This window comes from Epinephelus fuscoguttatus, linkage group LG14, assembly GCF_011397635.1.
Source record: "Epinephelus fuscoguttatus linkage group LG14, E.fuscoguttatus.final_Chr_v1".
Taxonomy (NCBI): domain Eukaryota; kingdom Metazoa; phylum Chordata; class Actinopteri; order Perciformes; family Serranidae; genus Epinephelus; species Epinephelus fuscoguttatus.
The window spans coordinates 1,142,408-1,164,022 of NC_064765.1; the positions used below are offsets into that span (position 1 = coordinate 1,142,408).

The 21,615-nt window shown below is 42.4% G+C and overlaps 1 protein-coding gene across 3 annotated transcripts in view; it reads left to right on the top strand.

Annotated features, from left to right (window-relative positions):
- slc4a11 (solute carrier family 4 member 11) overlaps positions 1–21,615 on the top strand; it is a 181,590-nt gene that overhangs the window by 110,578 nt on the left and 49,397 nt on the right. For 2 of the 3 annotated variants that reach the window (XM_049596095.1, XM_049596096.1), the window contains exons 5-7: positions 369–597; positions 9,568–9,600; positions 20,082–20,163. In XM_049596095.1, the coding sequence (XP_049452052.1) occupies positions 369–597; positions 9,568–9,600; positions 20,082–20,163 (344 nt within the window). The remainder of the gene's footprint in view (positions 1–368; positions 598–9,567; positions 9,601–20,081; positions 20,164–21,615) is intronic. The other variant, XM_049596097.1, reaches the window with a different exon arrangement.

Sequence of the window (21,615 nt, forward strand, 5' to 3'; positions counted from 1 at the left end):
TTGTGGGTTACAAAATATTACAGAACAAATGTTTGACACATATAATACATAAATAAAATTATAGGGAGCAGCATTAGCAAAATATGCTGAAACATAGAGCTGCAGTTTGCTCAGCTAGAAAATTTCAGTAGTCTTAATTTTCCAAATACAATATCAGAGACATCAAGGCTGTAGAAAATTTCAGCTTAAAAAGAGAAATGAGATTTAATAGACCAGACAGTTGTATGAAATGAGTGTTATGCCTTGGGTCCAACTCTGCAGAGACTGACAGTTCCTTCCAGTCTTTAAATGACATTGATCGGCCTGATCACACAGCAATTTAAAGTAAAACTGTTTCAGACCTTTAAAGAATTCACTCTCTTCCACAGTATGTGAAGCTGATGAACTTCGAGGAGGAGATCCGGGCTCACCGGGACCTGGATGGCTTCCTGGCCAGGGCCAGCATCCTGCTGGATGAGACGGCGGCCTCCCTGGATGATGTTCTGAAGAGGATGCTGCACCACGTGGGCCAGGACAGCCACACAGCCGAGCCCAGCTGCAACTTCGAGGAGGTGATGAGCATGCTTTTCACAGACGCAGGAGCTCAGGAGGTTAACGGTAAGCAGCCAACCCGTCGATGTGCACGCATAAAACCAGGGAAACTGTTTGAAAATACAGTCACACACTCTCAGAGCACAGTAAGACAGAGAAGTTGAACCATCTGTGTCGGCACACAATCAAAGCAAGACCCTGTAACATCTGACACCTGACCTGAAAACATCTGACGGCTGCACATGTCAACACCTACCTGAAGAATAGCTTCACCTCGGGCTCGGCAGCAGGATTGTCAGATAGACTTGAGAATGGTTCAAGAAGCTTTTAAGACCCAGAGGAGAGTTTGTGATGTTTGAGTCGAGGCTGTCCATTTGCCCCGCGGCTTTCTCAAGTGGACACAAATAGAGCTTGATGTGCTGAATCCAGTTGGCAGCCATTTACATGTGCAGACATCAAACGTTTCCCAGGAAGCCTGTTGCGTGGTTTTCCTACACATTAATGCACAACATGCACGCAACACAGCTGATGATCCAGACGAACAGAATCCTCTGTTATTTGTCAGATTATTGAAAATGTTTTTAAGATGTTTGGTTTATTCTTTTCAGCAGTGAGAAAACAACAGGAAGCCATTTTTCTTCTTCACTAACATCTTTAAACTCCACAGAATCGCTCCATCAGTGCATGTGTTGGTATTATTGTTGCTGTGATGTCATTTCTTGGAGTATCTTCAATTAATTCATATCCCTAAGATCTGCACAACCTCAGCTAAAGAATTATGAGAGTTAAAAAAAACAGAATGATTTATAAAAGTATTTTTGTCACAAATTTGAAAAATACAACAATTGGACATTTTTTCTAAACTAAACACACAAAACATTTTGGTCCCACAGATTTGCAACTGCAGAAATATGATCAAAATATTTCTTCACCCTCTATAAGTTACTTGAACTACGAACATTATTCAGTTTTTGAGATATGAGATATTATGAGCAGAGTCAAAAGGTGTCGTGATAGTCTGATCTGCAGTAGAAATATCTCCTCAGTGCCTACACTGGTAGTTTTTGGTATTTCGTATCCCGAAAATCTGAACAACCTGAAAGCTAAAAGATTATATAAGTCAGTAAACCAGGGTAAGTGATGAAATGAAATATAAAACATAATAAAGGATATGGATTTACAATAAAAGAGGGAAGAGAAAAAAAGACAGAAATTTGTTACATAAAAAAAAAATATTTCACTGTCTTTTAGACCGCTTGTAGCATAACGTGATGACATCATCACAAGGGGACAATGTGATGGAGTCGTAGCTTTCTGCTGAAAAAAAAAAAACACTCTAGCTCGTATAGTTTTTATTTTAGATCAGTTTTAAACATGATCATGTAAACAACAATCTCCCGCAGCCAAGACGAGCAAATACTGAGGCATCACCGCACGTTTTCACCATCTTTGACCCGCATGTTGCATCATGTAATGACATCATTGCACGGGGACAACATGGTGGCACAAAAGACAGACGTAGCTTTCTGCTACTGCAAAAAGAACACTCTAGCTATTGCAGTTTTTATTTTAGATTGATTTTAACAGGATCATGTAAACAACAATCTTCTGCAGCCGTGACAGGACAATACTGTGGTGTCACTGTGTGTTTTAGACAGCTTGTAGCATAACGTAATGACATCATTGCACATGGACAATGTGTTGGCATGAAGGATGGCAGTGTCAGCTTCCTGCTGCAAACAGAATAAATACTCGAGCTTTTGTAGTTTTTATTTCAGATCAGTTTTTAACAGGATCATGAAAACAACAAACCCCTGCAGCCGCCCAGGGGACGCCTGTTTTCAGAGGGTTTAAATCAGTTACAAGTTTCAGTTTTCAAAATGTAAAATGAATTGATTTGAGGAGATTGCCTGGAGCTGAAATGATATAAATTTTTACTAAAAAAGTTTTGCTAACGCAGTTATACATATTAATCTTCCTGTTTGCTGAAACCCTGAGGTTTATTGTCCCTGAGAGTGTGAGATGTGCTCAAAGTTGAATCAAACACCTTCCTCTCCTCTAATGCATCAGACTCATTTCCAGAGCAGAGCACAGCTTCTGCAGATCGCTGTCACATTAGCTCAGCCCCTTCAGCACAGGTCCTTTTGGCTGAGTAGCAAAGCCTCTTGGTTAAGGCGAATCTCCTCAGCCCATTAGAGCAGGAGAAATCCGCCCTCTTACATAACAGTATGGAGCCATTGTTGAAGCCTCGCTCTGCCCGAGCTGCTCCCGATGCTGCCTCACCAAAGTCATTATTAGGCAAATCAAACTTTCATTTATTTTTTTGTTAATGTCATAAAGAAGTAAAGAAATATATAATATTTTTCATCCCGGCTGTTTGCTGCAGGTTTAGAGATGTTGCAGTGAAACATGAGCAGGGTGTTTCCTCCCTCTACAGGAGCATGTGGAGGTAACGGCAGCGTCGGCGCTGCCTGTCATATTCTCTGTCTCCAGTGTTTTGCTGTCTGGCTGTGCTGGTGTCCGCAGTTGTTGATGGTTAGTCAGAGGTGGGTGGTGTGTGACGCTCGCCCTGCACAGCCGCCTCTGACAGATTGGCGAGGTGATAATTGACTTCTGTCATCGATCACTCACTTAGCTTTTCAAATGGCTCTCTGAGACTCTCAAGCTGTGGTGGCTGCGGCTACTTGACTGTTTCTCTCCCAGAATGCCCCACTCCCAGGCAACACAAGAGGCTTTGTTTTTTCTTTGTGGCTGCCATCTTAACAGAAAGTCTTCCTGCGCAGGTCCAGGCTGTCTGCACACGTTTGGAAAATCAATCTGAGCATTCAGAGGTTTCACTGAATTTCAAAACTGGAAAAAGCAACACAAAAAAATGTGACAGTTTATTATGTAAAAAAGAATCTACAGCCACAGAGCGACAGTTATAGTTGGTTAATAAAACCAGTAACGAGCTTAATAATATTATTCCAGACGCAGTCCAGTGCCTCAGTGAAAATCACATCTTCATCATTTTTATTTAATCAATTTTTCTGTGAAAATGAAATGCAAAAATTACCATTCCTACTAAAATCATTGTGTGGGGGGAGTAGCACTGATTACTCAGGACCCTGATGGGAGGGGGCCAACAGTCTGATTTTAAAAAAAAAAAAAAAAAAAATTCTAATTAATTAGTGTCACAGCTCATTTTGTTTTTATTTTACTGATGATTTTTTGAAGAAAACATGCCCTTCAAATTTTTGTGCTAAATTTCGGCAGTGTTCACCAACATTTAAAGAAAACCAATTCTGGTGATTTGTTCTTCTGGTCCTCTACAATTCTGGTGCAGAACAACTGCCGCTCCACCAGCTTGGTCTTGGCAAAGTGCTGGAAACATCATCAAGTCCAAACTGGTAGAAACAGATTAGACCCCGGTCTGATAGACTGAAAGCTCAACTATAGGGTGAAACACTGCAGAGCTGTACGTGTGCGGAAATCTTCCAAATTTTGCTGCTAAATTTTGATGATTTTTAAAGAAAACATGACTTCCACATTTTGGCAATTTGCTTTCCAAATTTTGCAGATTTTAGGACTATATTTTGGTGATTTTTGAAGTCTTTGAACAGAAAGTCCCACACAATGCTCAGCTTCACAGTTTATTATTAACACTAACGTTTCGGTCCTGGATCTCCTCAGAGTGTTCAGCACCATTATTTGCAACACTGAGCTTAAACAGAAACTGCTCCACCCATTTCACACAGGTGTGCACAGGTGTGAGGTACGGAGCTCGAGTTTTCTAGGTTTTCCTGTGTTCTTCTTGTTCCCTTGTTCTTTCGTTTGTGGGACATGTGACAGATGGTGCACAGGCTGTTTTCAGTTATTGAGAAACACACCCACACCTGTGCACACCTGTGAAATGGGTGGAGCAGTTTCTGTTTAAGCTCAGTGTTGAACACTCCAGATCCAGAAAGGAAGATCCCGTAGGACTAACACATTAGTGTTACTAATAAATTGTGAAGCTGAGCGAGAGCAGTGTGCAAGATTCTGTTCAAAGGTGATATTTTCCAACACACCTGCGTCTGAGACAGGTGGATGTGCGAATACCTGTCTTCAAACTAGGTGTTTTTTTAAAGGGCATGTGCTTGTTTGGAAGTTTCCTTTAAAGATCGCTGAAATTAAACCATTTTTAAAAACAGAAATTATTGTTGGATTTTCAAATCTCAATGGTCCTTGGAGACGTCATGCAGCCTCCATCAGAAAAAAACGCATACTGTAACTGAATCCAGGATTTCATCTTCAACTTTTAACTTTCAAACATCAAAGTGTAAGTTTTAAAAATCTAATAACTCATTTATGGAGGAGGGAGGGTCATGAATTTTCCTCCAGTCACTCAGGGAGGGTCAAGGGAAATATCTGGAGCTTCAGGGAGGTTCACAACTCAGCCTCCTCTCTCCTCTGATAAATAAAGGACAGTCCCTTAAGGTGCAATATTGTTTAGTCCCCCAGCACCAGGGTTCGTCTCTAAACACAGATAGAGCTGAGTGAGTGTCTGCTGCTGGAGCACCAACGTGCACTGTCATGTCTTCACCCAACAAAGAGAAATCAGGGTTCAAAAACAGAAAAGAAACAAACAAACAAAGCAGAGTGTGAGAGACACATGGATCAAGAGAGGATGTGCAGGGGGCCCACAGAGACTGCTGATGCACAGGCCCCAGAGTTTGGTGCTCCGCCCCTGACAGTATCGGTCAAAATAATCCCAATATGATTTTTTTGTCCATCCTGCAAAAATAATCCATAACATGCATCTCTACAAAATACTGAGTTGCTTTCTTTTGAAATGAAAGCAGCCAGTCGTTGAAGTTATTCACTGACTAAAGCTTCTCACAAACAATCTGCAGTCAAGATTTTCTTCTGTGTTTAAAGCCAGTTTCAGGTTGAGTCATCACTCCGGGGAAATGCATGAGCTGCAGCAGAGGCAATGGGAGAATAGTAAATGAGAATTAGGTGACAATTAATTGCACCGAGGATGATGTAACAATCCCATAATTATGCAACAAATCAGGATGACAAAGATTTACAGTCTGAAACATTCAGATGAGCAGCGTTACTGTACCGCAGCCATTCAGTCATGTCCACACACACACACACACACACACACACACACACACAGAGGAAACATATTTACAGACTGAGGAGGAAATGAGGAATTTAAGCTCCCCCATCACAGGAGATGTGTGTTTTCCAAAGTGTCTGTGGATGCTGTCACCTTTGACTCGCACATTTCTGTGTGGTGATTATTAAAGAATACGCAGCACTTCAAAAGGTGGATTTATCGTTTGAAATCCGTCTCTTCAGCGTGTTGTTTTGCAGTGAATTCCCTTCACTCTGAGTAACGTGTGGGATCCTTGAATTAAAATCATGAACGCTCACACGTGAAACACGCGTGTCGGTGCAGAGGGGGGGGCAGATATATCTCCGGGGGAAGAACAAAGGCTCTTCTTGGGGGAATACATTCATATTGCACGTTAAGTACGTTATCAGCGGGACATATCTCTTCAGGTATTAATTTCTGCCATATCTGCGTTCAGTGTGCCACAGCGGGGTGATACGGCTGGCGAGCGGACCAGCTCATTTGGAGTGTAATACTGTACAGCTGTGAGATAAAGAGAACAGGGCCAGATTATAACGGGCACAGAAAGAACAGAGAATTACAGAAATGAAAAAGATGAAAAGCCCACAGAGATAATTAGTCCTGCTAGAACTTGTACAGAGGAGCCAACTTGTGCTGAGTTTTTTTGTCTTGGGATTCGGTGATTGGAGCTCAGTATTGTGCAGAGGGAGAGGGAACAGCCATGCTGATGATGCAATGCATTGATAATAATAATAATAAGAGCTCAGCCTCTCCGATGAACACTAAACGTGCTGCTATTAATTAACAAATGATACTTCATGCTTTAAGATACTCCAATAAATGATTCCAGGAGGCTGAGGATGATGACGGTGCTCACAGCGATGATGAGCGGCTGCCACAGAATGACTCATTTTCAATATTTGCAGTAATGATGTATTGTATAATTGTATTTTCCTCTCCTCCTCCGTGATCCTGTTAGCAGCACTGCTCGCTGCTGATTGTCTGCCCTATTTGTGATGACTGTTCCATAATTTCTGCCTAAATTGCCGTCACCTTTGATCGATCTCGCCAGCTCTCCACTTTGCCTCGATTTGCATAATCCTCCTGTTATATGTTTTTGTTTTGTTTGGTTTTATTTGCCGGCTCGAATCAATCTGAAAAACAGTCACATCGTTTTAAAGCTGTGCAGGTGAGAGCCGGACTTCTATTCGTAAACAAGGAGCTCATTTGTCTTCAGAACTTAAAGGTCCAGGGTGTGAAATTATCAGGGGTTAAGTGAAATCAAGTGGTGCAAATTGTGACCAGGTGAAACGTCTCCTGGTTAGAATCCTTCACAGTTCAATGTTCAGGAGGTTTTTACCAGGAGCTGAATGATCTCAGGCTGCTCTCATGCACCGTTCACATTTTCCTACAAAAATGAATGCACCAAATTTCATACATATCCCCTCAATGATGAGCCACTAATTCATCCAGAGCCCATCTAATTTAGAAGGCTGTGATCATGTGATCAATCAATCCATCCTCCCTGTGACCTCGTCACATGTCCACGTTTGGTCATGGACTTTCCACGTCCACATATGACGTCCAAGGTACCCTGGGTGTGTTGGTTGTTGACGTTCTGGGACGCCGTGTCAACTTCAGCCTGTTACATGCATTGTCTGTTTTCAAAATACACTTCTGTTTTCACAGGAAATGTACAGTTTGATACAGTCTCTTTCAAAATAAAAGCACTACGTTGATACACCACCACCAACTGATGTTTGTTTCCTTCAACACACACACGTGGTTACGTTTAGCCGACACACACACGTGGTTACATTTAGCCAACACGCACACACACACACGTGGTTGGGTTTAGGAAAAAAGAACAGGGTTTGGCTTTACAGTCTTATAGGAAGTGAACACCGGCCTCCTGGGTGAAAGTCCATGGTTATTGGACCCATCCACCACCTCTCCTCCCTGTTGGCCTTGTCCTGCCGCGTTTCCCCCTGATGCTGCTGGGTGTCATTAAACAATGGCAGCGTCCCGCCACATATCATGCCGACATGAAAGGACGGGTTTGTTTGTCAGTCTCTGACGCCAGAATTAACCAACTAAGGGCCGATTTTCGATGACTTCGGAATGAGACCAGGTTGAACAAATGCACTGACCAGAGTAAAAATGTAAGCAGGAAGCCGTCTCATAAACAGTCAGGTTGGGGTGTTTGACAGGTCACAAAAAAACATGACTTCCCCAGGAGACACTTGTTCAGAACCGGACTTTGAGTTATTTTGAGGTCTGTCATCACCATGTTTCTTTTTCTGAACCAAACAACAATAACTTGACTACCCTCTCTTACTTTAAGTTAATTACATAACTTTAGGTTAAGGACCTAACGTATCATTTGTGGGTCACTAATACATAGTACGATCTACAGAGGTCTCTCCCTCCAAAACAAGCAGCACAAGCAGTGATTTAAAGGCTCATTTATGCTCAACGTTAGATACACATGAAGTCCTCTGTCTGTACTCTGCATTCATTTTGTCTGTATTTGTGCACATTTTCTGAAGTCTCACAGATATGGATGAAATGCCGTAGATCCACCAGAGATCATGGAGGCAGTGCAGCATAGTTCAAGCGAGATGCGACCGTAGGAGACGATGAAGAAATTTCAATAATGGCAGAATGGATCAGTAATATGTAACAATATATAGTGTAAAGAATTCTTTGTCCACATGATGGGATGTATTTAATGGCTGTTTAGACCACCGTCTACAGCGCTTACTTTGATATCACGAATTAGGACCTCTGCCGCCATCACCTCAGGGTTTTGGACACCCTGAAGTCGTGTGATCATGTTTCGGTGTTAACATTACAATAATCCAGATGAGAAGTGATAAAAGCATGAGTGACTCTTTGAAGATCAGTAAAATTAAGAAAAAATATACTAGTGATGTTTCTTAAATGGAAAAGACTCAAGATTGAGGTTGTTATGAAGAACAACCCCGAAGGTTCTTCACAGAAGGAACATGTTGAGCTTTAAGAGCTGGCGAAACTTGGCCACACGTGTGTTCAAAGCCTGCAACAAGGATTTCCCTTTTAGAAGAGTTTAGGTGAAGAAAATGTTCCGCCATAAATCCTCCACACTGGACCTTTAAGAAAACATTTACCTGCAGTCATTTACATGACCCTCTCTACAGTCTGAGGGTCATGACTTTTGTGCCTTTGACGTCTGATACAACCTGTTTAATGAATCCAGAAATGAATCTGTGAAATCAGAGACAGACTTTGTGCAGATACGTTTCTCTCCTCACAGGAGCTACTGTAAATATTCTGTGTAACAGGAAAGGTGCTGTGTGTTTGTGACTGAGCCGACTCTGCCTCTCTGTTATAATAATATATCTCTTCCAGGCCGGCGGCGAGACGTCTCACTCTGAAAATCTCTGTAACGTTCTGTGGGAATGATCTGAATACTAAATTGAAAGTATTAATTCCGGCTCTTTACCACATGAAAAACAGTGTCCATACATGTCTTTTTTTCTCATCTTGATCTCTTCATTGACGTCTTTGGGTTTTCTTTGCACTTGCTGAACACATAAGTGATAAAATCCAATTTTTGGTAATAGCCTGTAGACGGTAATCAAGATAAGATCTCTGCGCGCCCAACAAAGACGAGACATTGAGGGATTTTCTCTGGAAAATGATATTTAATATGCATGAGGTAAAGGAGGGCAGGAAATGAAGCTTCTGTTCAGCAGAGATATTTATGTGCGTGCCTGTTAACCACAGAGTGTGTGTCTCTGTGTGTGTGTGTGCAGAGTGTGTGTGTGTGTGTGTGTGTGTGAACGTCATTGAGAATCTAAGCTGCTCGCCTGTTGATCAGAAAAGGTGACTGAACTGACTCTCTGGTTTCTCCTCTTGGTTTTTTCTTCCTCCCTCTCCGCACGCAGACAAGTCTCAAAGTTTCGTTTTCTTTGACGACGGTAAGCTGTGCTAATTGGATGAAAATGTCAGCATCAGCCGCCATGAGGCTGCAATCAGTGGTTTGCTTCTGTACCCGTCACCATCAGTATGCCGTTTGTGTTCCTCTCCACGCTCGGGACTGGGTCGATCCATTGAGTCATCAAATGATTACAGACACCAGCAATCCCTCCCGTGTCACAGATATCGATGCCTCTTCAGCTGCCCCTCAAATCAACGCCCTCTCCGTCCAGCCGACTCACTGTCCGATAATGTTATCAGCTCTTTTTGTAAAAAAGAAGAAAACTGCTGATCGTGAGTCAGCCCAGGCCTCAGGAGGAACTGTTGGCATCGTGTGTTTCTGCAAACCACAAATTTGTGTTTACATTTAAACTCTTCATATGTATCAGTGTTTGTAAAGTGACGCAGTGTGTGAGTCGACTTTATCATCTGAAGGTGGAGAGGTGTTGGATGGCGTGAGACACTAAAGCCATACGCCTGCCGACCTGCAGACCACTGTTAGAGACCGACCAACAAGACTGGTTGAGTTTTAGAGAGTCATCTGTGTTTTCCCAGCAGCTTTCTAAACCTTTGGTTTTTAGCAACCCATCGCTTCGTTTCCTACAAAGATAGTGCCACGAAAAGCGATTGTTTTTTACCCAGACATGGCTGCGTTTCCAGACTGAATAGTGCCACAAAAAGTGGCTGTTTTTCAATGACAAATCGCTTCATCTGTTTGTGTCCTGACCCGCTGAGGGACTGCAGATGCAAAGTAGCTGTAAGTTTTAATTTGATACGGTGCATCAGATGGGAACATTTATGTTTTCAGCTGTACCTGGTCCCTTTTGAATAAATAAATAAATAAATTTCCAGCCTGATCTGTGCCATTGCTACGTTTCCATCCCTAAAATACCACGAAGAGTGGATGAGTTTTATGAAGACAGCATTGTGTTTCCATTTCCCTTTATTGCCACAAAAAGTTAATGTTTTTTATTGAGACTTCACTGGATTTTTTGCCAGGATAGTGCCACAAAAAGCAGCAGTCTGTAACAGAGATGTCGCTGTATTTCCGTTGGGTTAATGCCGGAACGAGTGGTTGTTTTTTATTGGGACATCAGTGCATTTTTTGCCGGGATTGTGCTGCCAAAAGTGGAAGTTTCTTGCAGAGACATCACTGCATTTCCAACCATTTAGTGCTACTAAAGCTGCTGTTTTCTTATGGACATAGTGCTATGTTTCCAGCCTGGAAAGTACCACGTTTGTTGTTTTACAGACATCGCTGCATATCCATCGGTATAGTACCACAACAAGTGGATGACTTTATTAAGACAACTTTGTGTTTCCATTTCAAAGCTAGGTCTATATGTTGTATCAAGATAGGTCCATGGAAAGAGGATGTTTTTAACTGAGACTGCTGCGTTTCCAGTCTGGAAAGTGTCATGAATTTTTACCCAGAGATCACTGTTTCCATCCACTTAGTGCAACTAAAAGAACTTTATTTTTATCAAGACATCTCTGCGTTTCCTGCCAGGATATTGCCATGAAACAGGATTTCTCGAACCATTACCAAGTGTGTTTTGTACCTAAACCACAGCTTAATCACACTGCTGTTGAAACCTAAAGAAACATAAGTATATCCTGCACGTAATAACGTATCAGTGGTTTGCAGAAACATACAAGCCGACATTTTATCTGCTGATGAGTCTGTCTGTGTGAATACTTTGAGTTCAAAGGGTTAAAATCATTCAGCAGATCAGATCCATTCTTGGCATGTTTTGTAGCTTTAATATTTCCACACTGGTTATATAATTGGACTTCAGCTCGTCATGTGAGCGCTGCTTGACTCTGATCTCATGTCCACGCAGGGCGCTGGTTTATTTACCATTAATGTCATTTGTTTTTATTTAACCGAGTCAGAGATGAGAAGTGACAGCCTCTCTAGATAACAAGGTTTGACCACTGACCCAGTCCTAGTGGCCCTCTCATCGCCACCATGTGACATCATACGTGCTGCATGGTGATTGGCTGTGATGGATACTTAATATACTGTAAGTGTTTCATCTGCCGCTGCTGTATGGATCCTTCCTGTGTTTTAATCACCTCCTTCAAAGTGCCCTCCACCATCCACGCTTTGAAGGAAACCAATCATTCCTCTTTGTCTGCGGTGTGTGTGTGTGTGTGTGTGTGTGTGTGTGTGTGTGCGCTGGCAGGCCTACCGATGGTTGAGCCCACAGTTAATCTTTAAGGCAGCATAAGATCAGACGGCTTTATTGAGGTCACCTCTGAGTATAATGTAAGGACTCATGGCCCTTTCACACACACACAAAGACGCCGTGAATCTGTGTGCGTTTTTTTTGTCCAAACATCTCAGTGGATTTTCTGCTGCTGACGTTCGCCCGGCTCGTCAGCCAGAAGGAACATTAACATGGCTGTGTTTTGACTGGTTTAGCGTGCTTATTGATTCGTCTCTCTCTTATTTGTGACAGAGCGGATTATCCTCGTGTGATTTACAGAAATTGCAATCTGTTTTTCCCCTCCGACCGAAACCGTCTGAATAATGCAGTTAAAGAATTCACCAAGAATCCAGAGAGATCAAAGGGCCAATCCAGCCATCCAGACCTGCCTTCCTCATATTTTTTCATCACTTTCCATTGAAGTTTGTCACATTTGATATGCTGCGTGTGAGCATCTGTGATTTCTCCCCTCCTCTCTGTGTATGGAAACAGCGGTGTTTGCATACCAAAAGCTGACGAAACCGTGCAGAAATCTTCACATAACTGACAAGTATCAAATGTGCATGTCTTAATTAGTCTCCCACTTGATCACATCTGCACCCTCACCCACACACCTTCCTCCCCCCCGACACCCAAATCAGGTTTGTTCACCTCAGCTGATGATGATGCAACACACAGTGTGTTCAGTGTCCCACACATGTTTGTGTCCGTGTACAGAGGAGGTTGGGGTGATGTTGGCAGAGTAATTCACTTTGGCGTGCAGAATCAAAGCTCTGCGATGACCAGCCAGTTTGTGAGAGGCGGAGGGATTGACCTCATTCAGGAAATACTCGTTGTTTATATTCATATTTAAATGTGTGTTTTGCTTATTGTGAGTTCACCTTGATGTTTGACCTTCACCGTGCAGACTGATGTCGAGTTTGAGAATAAGACTTTGCATAAATCTGCTGAAGAGGGAAAGTTTCTCTGAGCTCAGCTTAAATCTCAGCTGATGACGTCTACATACGAGCAATGTGTAGCAATGTGATCGTTGCCAGTCTTTGTCCAGAACGCAACAGAAGTTTGATACTTAAAAACCTCCAGTGCACACACACACAGATGGAGACATCTTGTGTCCAGTTGTTAAACTATTGAAATAAACAATATTCGCAAATTCATACATTTTCAATATTATTTTGTGGGAAAAACAATGAGACACAAATTATTATTTCAAGCAGATATTTTTTTATAATAAATGGCCACAAAATAAAATAAGCAGCCAAGACGAGGGCACTCTGCCTGTCTACAGTGAGTATGAGGACAGCGACAGAGATTTATGGCAGCACAGGGTTTGATTACAGGCCGTATATTTTACAGCGTTGTGGAGCTGTTAGCAGGAGAAATCTGATCCGACCGCTCCTTTAAAGTGAGAAGTGTCAGGCTGGATGTTCGTCAGCTGGTGGCCAAGCTGATGCCAATCAGTTAATGCAAGTGCAACTCCACAGCTCCTGCTCTGCCTCGACTACAGAGATGCTTCATTATATCAGAGAGATGTAAAACCATGCAGGCTGACATAATAATATGTGTTATGAGTATTAAAGGGGACCGGTTATGATCATTTTCAGGCACATATGGGCATTTACTAGACCTCAGGAAAAAGCTCAATCTGTTGTGACTGATCAGCATTTCCAGAATTTCTGCATCTTGGCATCTCTGCAGCGTCACTGCAGCAGGAGAATGACTGTATCAGAGAAAAGCAGAATTTTCTACTGTGAGAAATCACCAGTAAAAGCTTATAAAGACGACGGGACATGTTCCTGCAGGACTCTGATCCAAACTTAGCAAAACAACATCTGCGACCAAGATTAGGCTGCATAATTCACTGACGTTAGCATATAGCTACATGTAGCAGTGTACTTGCAGCTGGGGAATGAATGCAGAATGAGTATAGCTGCACTTGCTACTGTGAAAAATCGCCAATAAAAACTAAACTAAACACAACCGGACATGTTCCAACAGGAATATGATCCGAACTCAGGGAGAAATTAATATCAGCAACCCAGTCTAAGCTGCATGTTTCCCTGACATTAGCATGTAGCTACATGTATATTAGCAGTGTACCTGCAGTGGGGGAAAGACTGTAACTAAGTATAGCTGCACTTTCAATCTTGAAAAATCACCAATAAAAGCTTCTACAGGATCCAAATTCAAGGAAAACTCAACAACATCAGCAGCCAAGTTTATATGTTTCCCTAACGTTAGCATATAACTACATGTGGGAAAAGACTGTAACTGAGTATAGCTGCACTTTCTAATGTGAAAAATCATCAATTAAAGCTTCTAAACACAACCAGACATGTTCCAGCAGGGATCTGATCCAAACTCTGGGAAAAATTAACAACATCGGCAGCCAAGATTTCATGTTACTTTGAGGTTAGCACGTAGATACATGTAGCAGTGTATGTAATGTTTTCCTGAGGTTAGCACATAGCTACATGTAGCAGTGTATGTAATGTTTCCCTGAGGTTAGCACGTAGATACATGTAGCAGTGTATGTAATGTTTTCCTGAGGTTAGCACATAGCTACATGTAGCAGTGTATGTTATGTTTCCCTGAGGTTAGCACATAGCTACATGTAGCAGTGTATGTTATGTTTCCCTGAGGTTAGCACATAGTTACATGTAGCAGTGTATGTAATGTTTCCTTGAGGTTAGCACGTAGCTACATGTAGCAGTGTATATTATGTTTTCCCGAGGTTAGCACGTAGCTACATGTGGCAGTGTATGTTATGTTTCCCCGAGGTTAGCACATAGTTACATGTAGCAGTGTATGTAATGTTTCCCTGAGGTTAGCACGTAGCTACATGTAGCAGTTTATGTAATGTTTCCCTGAGGTTAGCACATAGCTACATGTAGCAGTGTATGTAATGTTTTCCCGAGGTTAGCACGTAGCTACATGTAGCAGTGTATGTTATGTTTCCTGAGGTTAGCACAGTTACATGTAGCAGTGTATGTTATGTTTCCTGAGGTTAGCACATAGCTACATGTAGCAGTGTATGTAATGTTTTCCCTGAGGTTAGCAAGCTACATGTAGCAGTGTATGTTATGTTTCCTGAGGTTAGCACATAGTTACATGTAGCAGTGTATGTTATGTTTCCCTGAGGTTAGCACATAGTTACATGTAGCAGTGTATGTAATGTTTCCCTGAGGTTAGCACGTAGCTACATGTAGCAGTGTATATTATGTTTTCCCGAGGTTAGCACGTAGCTACATGTAGCAGTGTATGTTATGTTTCCCTGAGGTTAGCACATAGTTACATGTAGCAGTGTATGTTATGTTTCCCTGAGGTTAGCACATAGTTACATGTAGCAGTGTATGTAATGTTTCCCTGAGGTTAGCACGTAGCTACATGTAGCAATGTATCTAATGTTTCCCTGAGGTTAGCACGTAGCTTCATGTAGCAATGTATGTAATGTTTCCCTGAGGTTAGCACGTAGATACATGTTGCAGTGTATGTAATGTTTCCCTGAGGTTAGCACGTAGATACATGTAGCAGTGTATGTAATGTTTCCCTGAGGTTAGCACGTAGATACATGTAGCAGTGTATGTAATGTTTCCCTGAGGTTAGCACGTAGATACATGTAGCAGTGTATGTAATGTTTCCTTGAGGTTAGCACGTAGCTACATGTAGCAATGTATGTAATGTTTCCCTGGGGTTAGCACGTAGATACATGTAGCAGTGTATGTAATGTTTCCCTGAGGTTAGCACGTAGATACATGTAGCAGTGTATGTAATGTTTCCCTGAGGTTAGCACGTAGCTACATGTAGCAGTTTATGTAATGTTTCCCTGAGGTTAGCACATAGCTACATGTAGCAGTGTATGTAATGTTTTCCCGAGGTTAGCACGTAGCTACATGTAGCAGTGTATGTTATGTTTCCCTGAGGTTAGCACATAGTTACATGTAGCAGTGTATGTTATGTTTCCCTGAGGTTAGCACATAGTTACATGTAGCAGTGTATGTAATGTTTCCCTGAGGTTAGCACGTAGCTACATGTAGCAGTGTATATTATGTTTCCCCGAGGTTAGCACGTAGCTACATGTGGCAGTGTATGTTATGTTTCCCTGAGGTTAGCACGTAGCTACATGTAGCAGTGTATATTATGTTTCCCTGAGGTTAGCACGTAGCTTCATGTAGCAATGTATGTAATGTTTCCTTGAGGTTAGCACGTAGCTACATGTAGCAATGTATCTAATGTTTCCCTGAGGTTAGCACGTAGATACATGTTGCAGTGTATGTAATGTTTCCCTGAGGTTAGCACGTAGCTACATGTAGCAGTGTATGTAATGTTTCCTTGAGGTTAGCACGTAGATACATGTAGCAGTGTATGTAATGTTTCCTTGAGGTTAGCACGTAGCTACATGTAGCAATGTATCTAATGTTTCCCTGAGGTTAGCACGTAGCTTCATGTAGCAATGTATGTAATGTTTCCCTGAGGTTAGCACGTAGATACATGTAGCAGTGTATGTAATGTTTCCCTGAGGTTAGCACGTAGATACATGTAGCAGTGTATGTAATGTTTCCCTGAGGTTAGCACATAGCTACATGTAGCAGTGTATGTAATGTTTCCCTGAGGTTAGCACGTAGATACATGTAGCAGTGTATGTAATGTTTCCCTGAGGTTAGCACGTAGATACATGTAGCAGTGTATGTAATGTTTCCCTGAGGTTAGCACGTAGCTACATGTAGCAGTTTATGTAATGTTTCCCTGAGGTTAGCACATAGCTACATGTAGCAGTGTATGTAATGTTTCCTTGAGGTTAGCACGTAGATACATGTAGCAGTGTATGTAATGTTTCCCTGAGGTTAGCACATAGCTACATGTAGCAGTGTATGTAATGTTTTCCTGAGGTTAGCAGCTACATGTAACAATGTATGTAATGTTTCCCTGAGGTTAGCACATAGCTACATGTAACAATGTATGTAATGTTTCCCTGAGGTTAGCACGTAGCTACATGTAGCAGTGTATGTAATGTTTCCCTGAGGTTAGCACGTAGATACATGTAGCAGTGTATGTAATGTTTCCCTGAGGTTAGCACGTAGATACATGTAGCAGTGTATGTAATGTTTCCCTGAGGTTAGCACGTAGATACATGTAGCAGTGTATGTAATGTTTCCTGAGGTTAGCACAGATACATGGAGCAGTGTATGTAATGTTTCCCTGGGGTTAGCACGTAGATACATGTAGCAGTGTATGTAATGTTTCCCTGGGGTTAGCACGTAGATACATGTAGCAGTGTATGTAATGTTTCCCTGGGGTTAGCACGTAGATACATGTAGCAGTGTATGTAATGTTTCCCTGAGGTTAGCACGTAGATACATGTAGCAGTGTATGTAATGTTTCCCTGGGGTTAGCACGTAGATACATGTAGCAGTGTATGTAATGTTTCCCTGAGGTTAGCACGTAGATACATGTAGCAGTGTATGTAATGTTTCCTTGAGGTTAGCACGTAGATACATGTAGCAGTGTATGTAATGTTTCCCTGAGGTTAGCACATAGCTACATGTAGCAGTGTATGTAATGTTTTCCTGAGGTTAGCACGTAGCTACATGTAACAATGTATGTAATGTTTCCCTGAGGTTAGCACATAGCTACATGTAACAATGTATGTAATGTTTCCCTGAGGTTAGCACGTAGCTACATGTAGCAGTGTATGTAATGTTTCCCTGAGGTTAGCACGTAGATACATGTAGCAGTGTATGTAATGTTTCCCTGAGGTTAGCACGTAGATACATGTAGCAGTGTATGTAATGTTTCCCTGTGGTTAGCACGTAGATACATGTAGCAGTGTATGTAATGTTTCCCTGAGGTTAGCACGTAGATACATGTAGCAGTGTATGTAATGTTTCCCTGGGGTTAGCACGTAGATACATGTAGCAGTGTATGTAATGTTTCCCTGAGGTTAGCACGTAGATACATGTAGCAGTGTATGTAATGTTTCCCTGGGGTTAGCACGTAGATACATGTAGCAGTGTATGTAATGTTTCCCTGAGGTTAGCACGTAGATACATGTAGCAGTGTATGTAATGTTTCCCTGAGGTTAGCACGTAGATACATGTAGCAGTGTATGTAATGTTTCCCTGAGGTTAGCACGTAGATACATGTAGCAGTGTATGTAATGTAAACTCTTGCAGTAGCGTGCCTGGAGCAGAAAAAAGGAGCCTGATAGCTGAGGGTACTTGGGGGCGCTGGTTTAGAAAAACAGAGCCTTCTGATTTGGACATCGATCACCATGGCAACAATCGAAAGGAAGCATTCGGGTCAGCAGTAGAAAATGCACAGAAGAATACCCTGTGTAGCCGAACAGACGCAGCCATAAAAAGTGAAGACTTTAAAACATATTAGTCAGAAAGTGCTGCTCGCATGAATCACAACTCCAGAGACCTGACAATTACAAATGTCATGTTGTAGAAGCTTCCCACGTTTAGTGAGAGAAATATTCAGCCCTGAGCGCTGACGGTATTCAGGCTCTGCTCGGCTGCTGAACTCCTCTCCACTCTCCAACTGTCTCACAGAGAAAAGACATTTGTCACAAAACAATATTGGAGTGTTTGTGTTGTGAGGGCTAGCAGCATTAGCCGTTAGCTTCTCTCAGATGGTCTGACACTGGCCGATCTGGTCTGTTGGTATGGAGGGCCACAGATGCCCCCGCACACCTTCTGCTTCCCTCTGTCTGTCTTTCATGTCTCCTTTTCCCCTCCTCTCTTTATCTTTAATCTTTCTTTTCTTCTGTTTGCATCTCTCTGTCTCTTCCGTCGCTCCCCTCCTGTCCTCCCTGACGTCAATGAGAAATTGGATGGTTTTTGATTATTACATGGCTGTCAGGCTTACTGCTATTAATTGAATTGAATCCCAGTCCATCTCCTTTACTTCTCCGTCCCTTCCCTCCCTCTGTCTCCCTTTCGCTCGTCTTTTCATCTCGTCTCGCTCTCATTTTCCTTCCTGTTTGTCACGTTCTTTGTTATTTGTATGATTCTTTCTTCCTCTATTCCCCTGGTCTTTCTTTGCCCCTGTTTCTCATGCTTGCATTTTTCCTCTCTCTCTCAGTTTCATTCTCCCTCTCCACACGTCTCCTCCTCCTTCTCTCCTTTCTTTTATTCCTCTCTTCTTTTCCTCCCACCGCTCTCACTCTCCTCCTCCACACGTGCCAGCTCTTCTTCCTCTTTGTCATCCTCTTCCTTTACAGGCTTGTTTTCATCCTTTCCCCCTCTCTCTATCTCTTATTTCTCTCTCGTCTGTTCCCCCCCTTCTCTCTGATTCTCCCTTCCTGCCTCCCTCACTTCCTTGAGCACTGTGATACTGTTGTCATGGTGACGCCCATCATTTTCTGGCATGAATGGAGGATACTTTATTGACGAGCCGGCATGGCAGAGAGAGAGAGACAGAGAGAAAGGCAGAGTGATGGAGAGAAAGACAAAGACGGACAGACAGACAGGGAGAAACCACTGGCAGGGAAAATCAGAGTGATATGGAAATGATCGTCCCCACTGCTTACGGTACAAAACATTTCCACCCTGTAATTTGCTCAGAGCTGATGAGTGGAAGAGAACATTGCCAGCTAAAGCATGCTGAATCTTGTCGAGGGGTTTGGGATAGTCGATGGGCTGCTGAAGAACATCCCCCAAAACACTATTATTCATCTCTCTCAGCGTGAGACGTCGGAGGGGAGATTCCTCTTATTAGGAAGCAGCGAGCTGGATTCAGCCGAGTCCCCAGTTTCCCATTTTTAATGATTTGCAGTGTGTAAACATGGAAGCATAATGAAATGTGTTTTTTTTTTTATAATCTGTGAACACAAGCGTCGGTGTTTTGTGGGGTTTGGGTGGACGCCGTCATTAGTTTGTGGTGCTGTGGTGTTTGCACACAGAGCAGACTGGCATTAGCGTCCAAAGCAGAAGGCGAGCTTGTTAGACACTTGTGATGTAGACATCACATTGAGAGGCTTGGCACAGCAGATAAGGCTCCAGACTTCAGTTGAACATTTTAGGCGTTTGGCTGACACCATTAGGCTCCATAAAGAAATCAGAGCCAGGGTTTATTTTAAATGCATCAATATTTGAGCTGTAAACATTGTGTGGTGATAAACATGTACACAAACATGTGAGGAGAGCTGACGTGGCGACGCTGGTGTTAGAAGGAGTTCAGCTCTGTGTGTGTGTGTGAGAGGATCAGACTGGACGTGAGGTCGATCTCAGCTAACTTGTGTTTGACCTCTGACCTTTCTCCTACAGTCCACCTGCTATCAGAGACGATCCAGGGAGTGACAGCGACCGCCACCGGGATCCAGTACCAGCAGTCCTGGCTCTGCATCCTGTAAGCTGCAGTGTGTGTGTGTGTGTGTGTGTGTGCGTGTGAGCTTTAGGGTTTAAACAATGAGTCAAGTGTTTAAGTAGTTGATCATATTAAACAACATGTTCTCAGCCTCATCTCGTCACATATCACCGCTTGGTCAGTGGACTTTTCTGCGTATGATGTGCCAGGTATCCTGGGTGTGTCTGTAATGGACGCTCTTGGACGCCATGTTAATTTACGCCTGTTACAGTTGTGTCTTTTCAAAATACACTTATGTTTTAACAGGAAATTTATAGTTTCTGCTCGTTAGATTCATACAGTCCTTTTCAAAATACACTTGCGTCAGTAAAACACCTCGTATTTATGTTTATTTCCCTGCGCAACAAAATCACATGGTTAGGTTTAGAAAAAAACTTAATAGTTTGGCTCAACATTCAAACAGGAAGTGAACAGCAGGCTCCTGGGTGAAAGTCCACTGTTATTTGGACTGCCCTTCCTGCCCGCCCTATAGGGCTGTTCCAACTCCTTAAATTAGGTTGTAACCTGGCGGTGTTTCAAACTGACGCCTCCTGGCGGCGTACCATACCACTGTGAAAGGATGTCTGTTTTTCGTTACTGACCAAGCGGCCATATTGGCTGACTTCAGAATGAGAACAGGTTGCTAAGAAATGGATCAACTGATTGTATTTCTTCATCAAGTCAAAGTACTAGAAAAACATTTGTCGTAGCTTCTCTAATGTGAGAACTATCTGCCTGTGACTCTTTTATACATCAGCCAACAAAGGCAAACAAACATTTCCATCAGGAGAAACATGCTGCAGCTTCAGAAACAAATTCAACCACAGAAACATGCTGCACATAAAAAACGTGCGACAGAAAGCCAAAACAAACACATGAACGGCAAACAGGCTGCAAATACAGAAACGATGCAAAGTCAGAAAGACACAAATCCCAAAAACAAAATGCAACAGAGAAACGCTCCAGATCCAGTCAACACAGCTGAAGTTCCTCCTGGCCTGTAGGGGGAGCACTGACAGGAACAGCTTGAGTCAAAGTCCAAGACAGGAAGTAAAGTAAAGAGGCGAGATACAAAGCTGTGTGTTCTTTTACACACTCTGCCTCAGTCAAGACTATTCAGAGAAGTCTGGGATACGCTGTCTGACCCTGTGGGAGTGATGGGGTTTGACACATGTCTGCGATGTTGGAGGGTTACAACAGAGGGCGCTGTGAATAAAGGGATGGTGCACTGTTTTTAGCCATTTTGGGTGTACTGAAGTTGGCAGAACTTTTTGGGTACACTCAAATGAAAGGTGGCCAATATACAATAGAATGTTTTGTATAATTTTTTTTTTCTTAACAACTTTTATTAAGGATCTTTTTCGGTAATCGCAGAATTTTAATTTTCACCTATATCTTCTAGAAATATTTTAGACTGCAGACACCTTGGTGAAATAAATCATTCCTATATTCTGT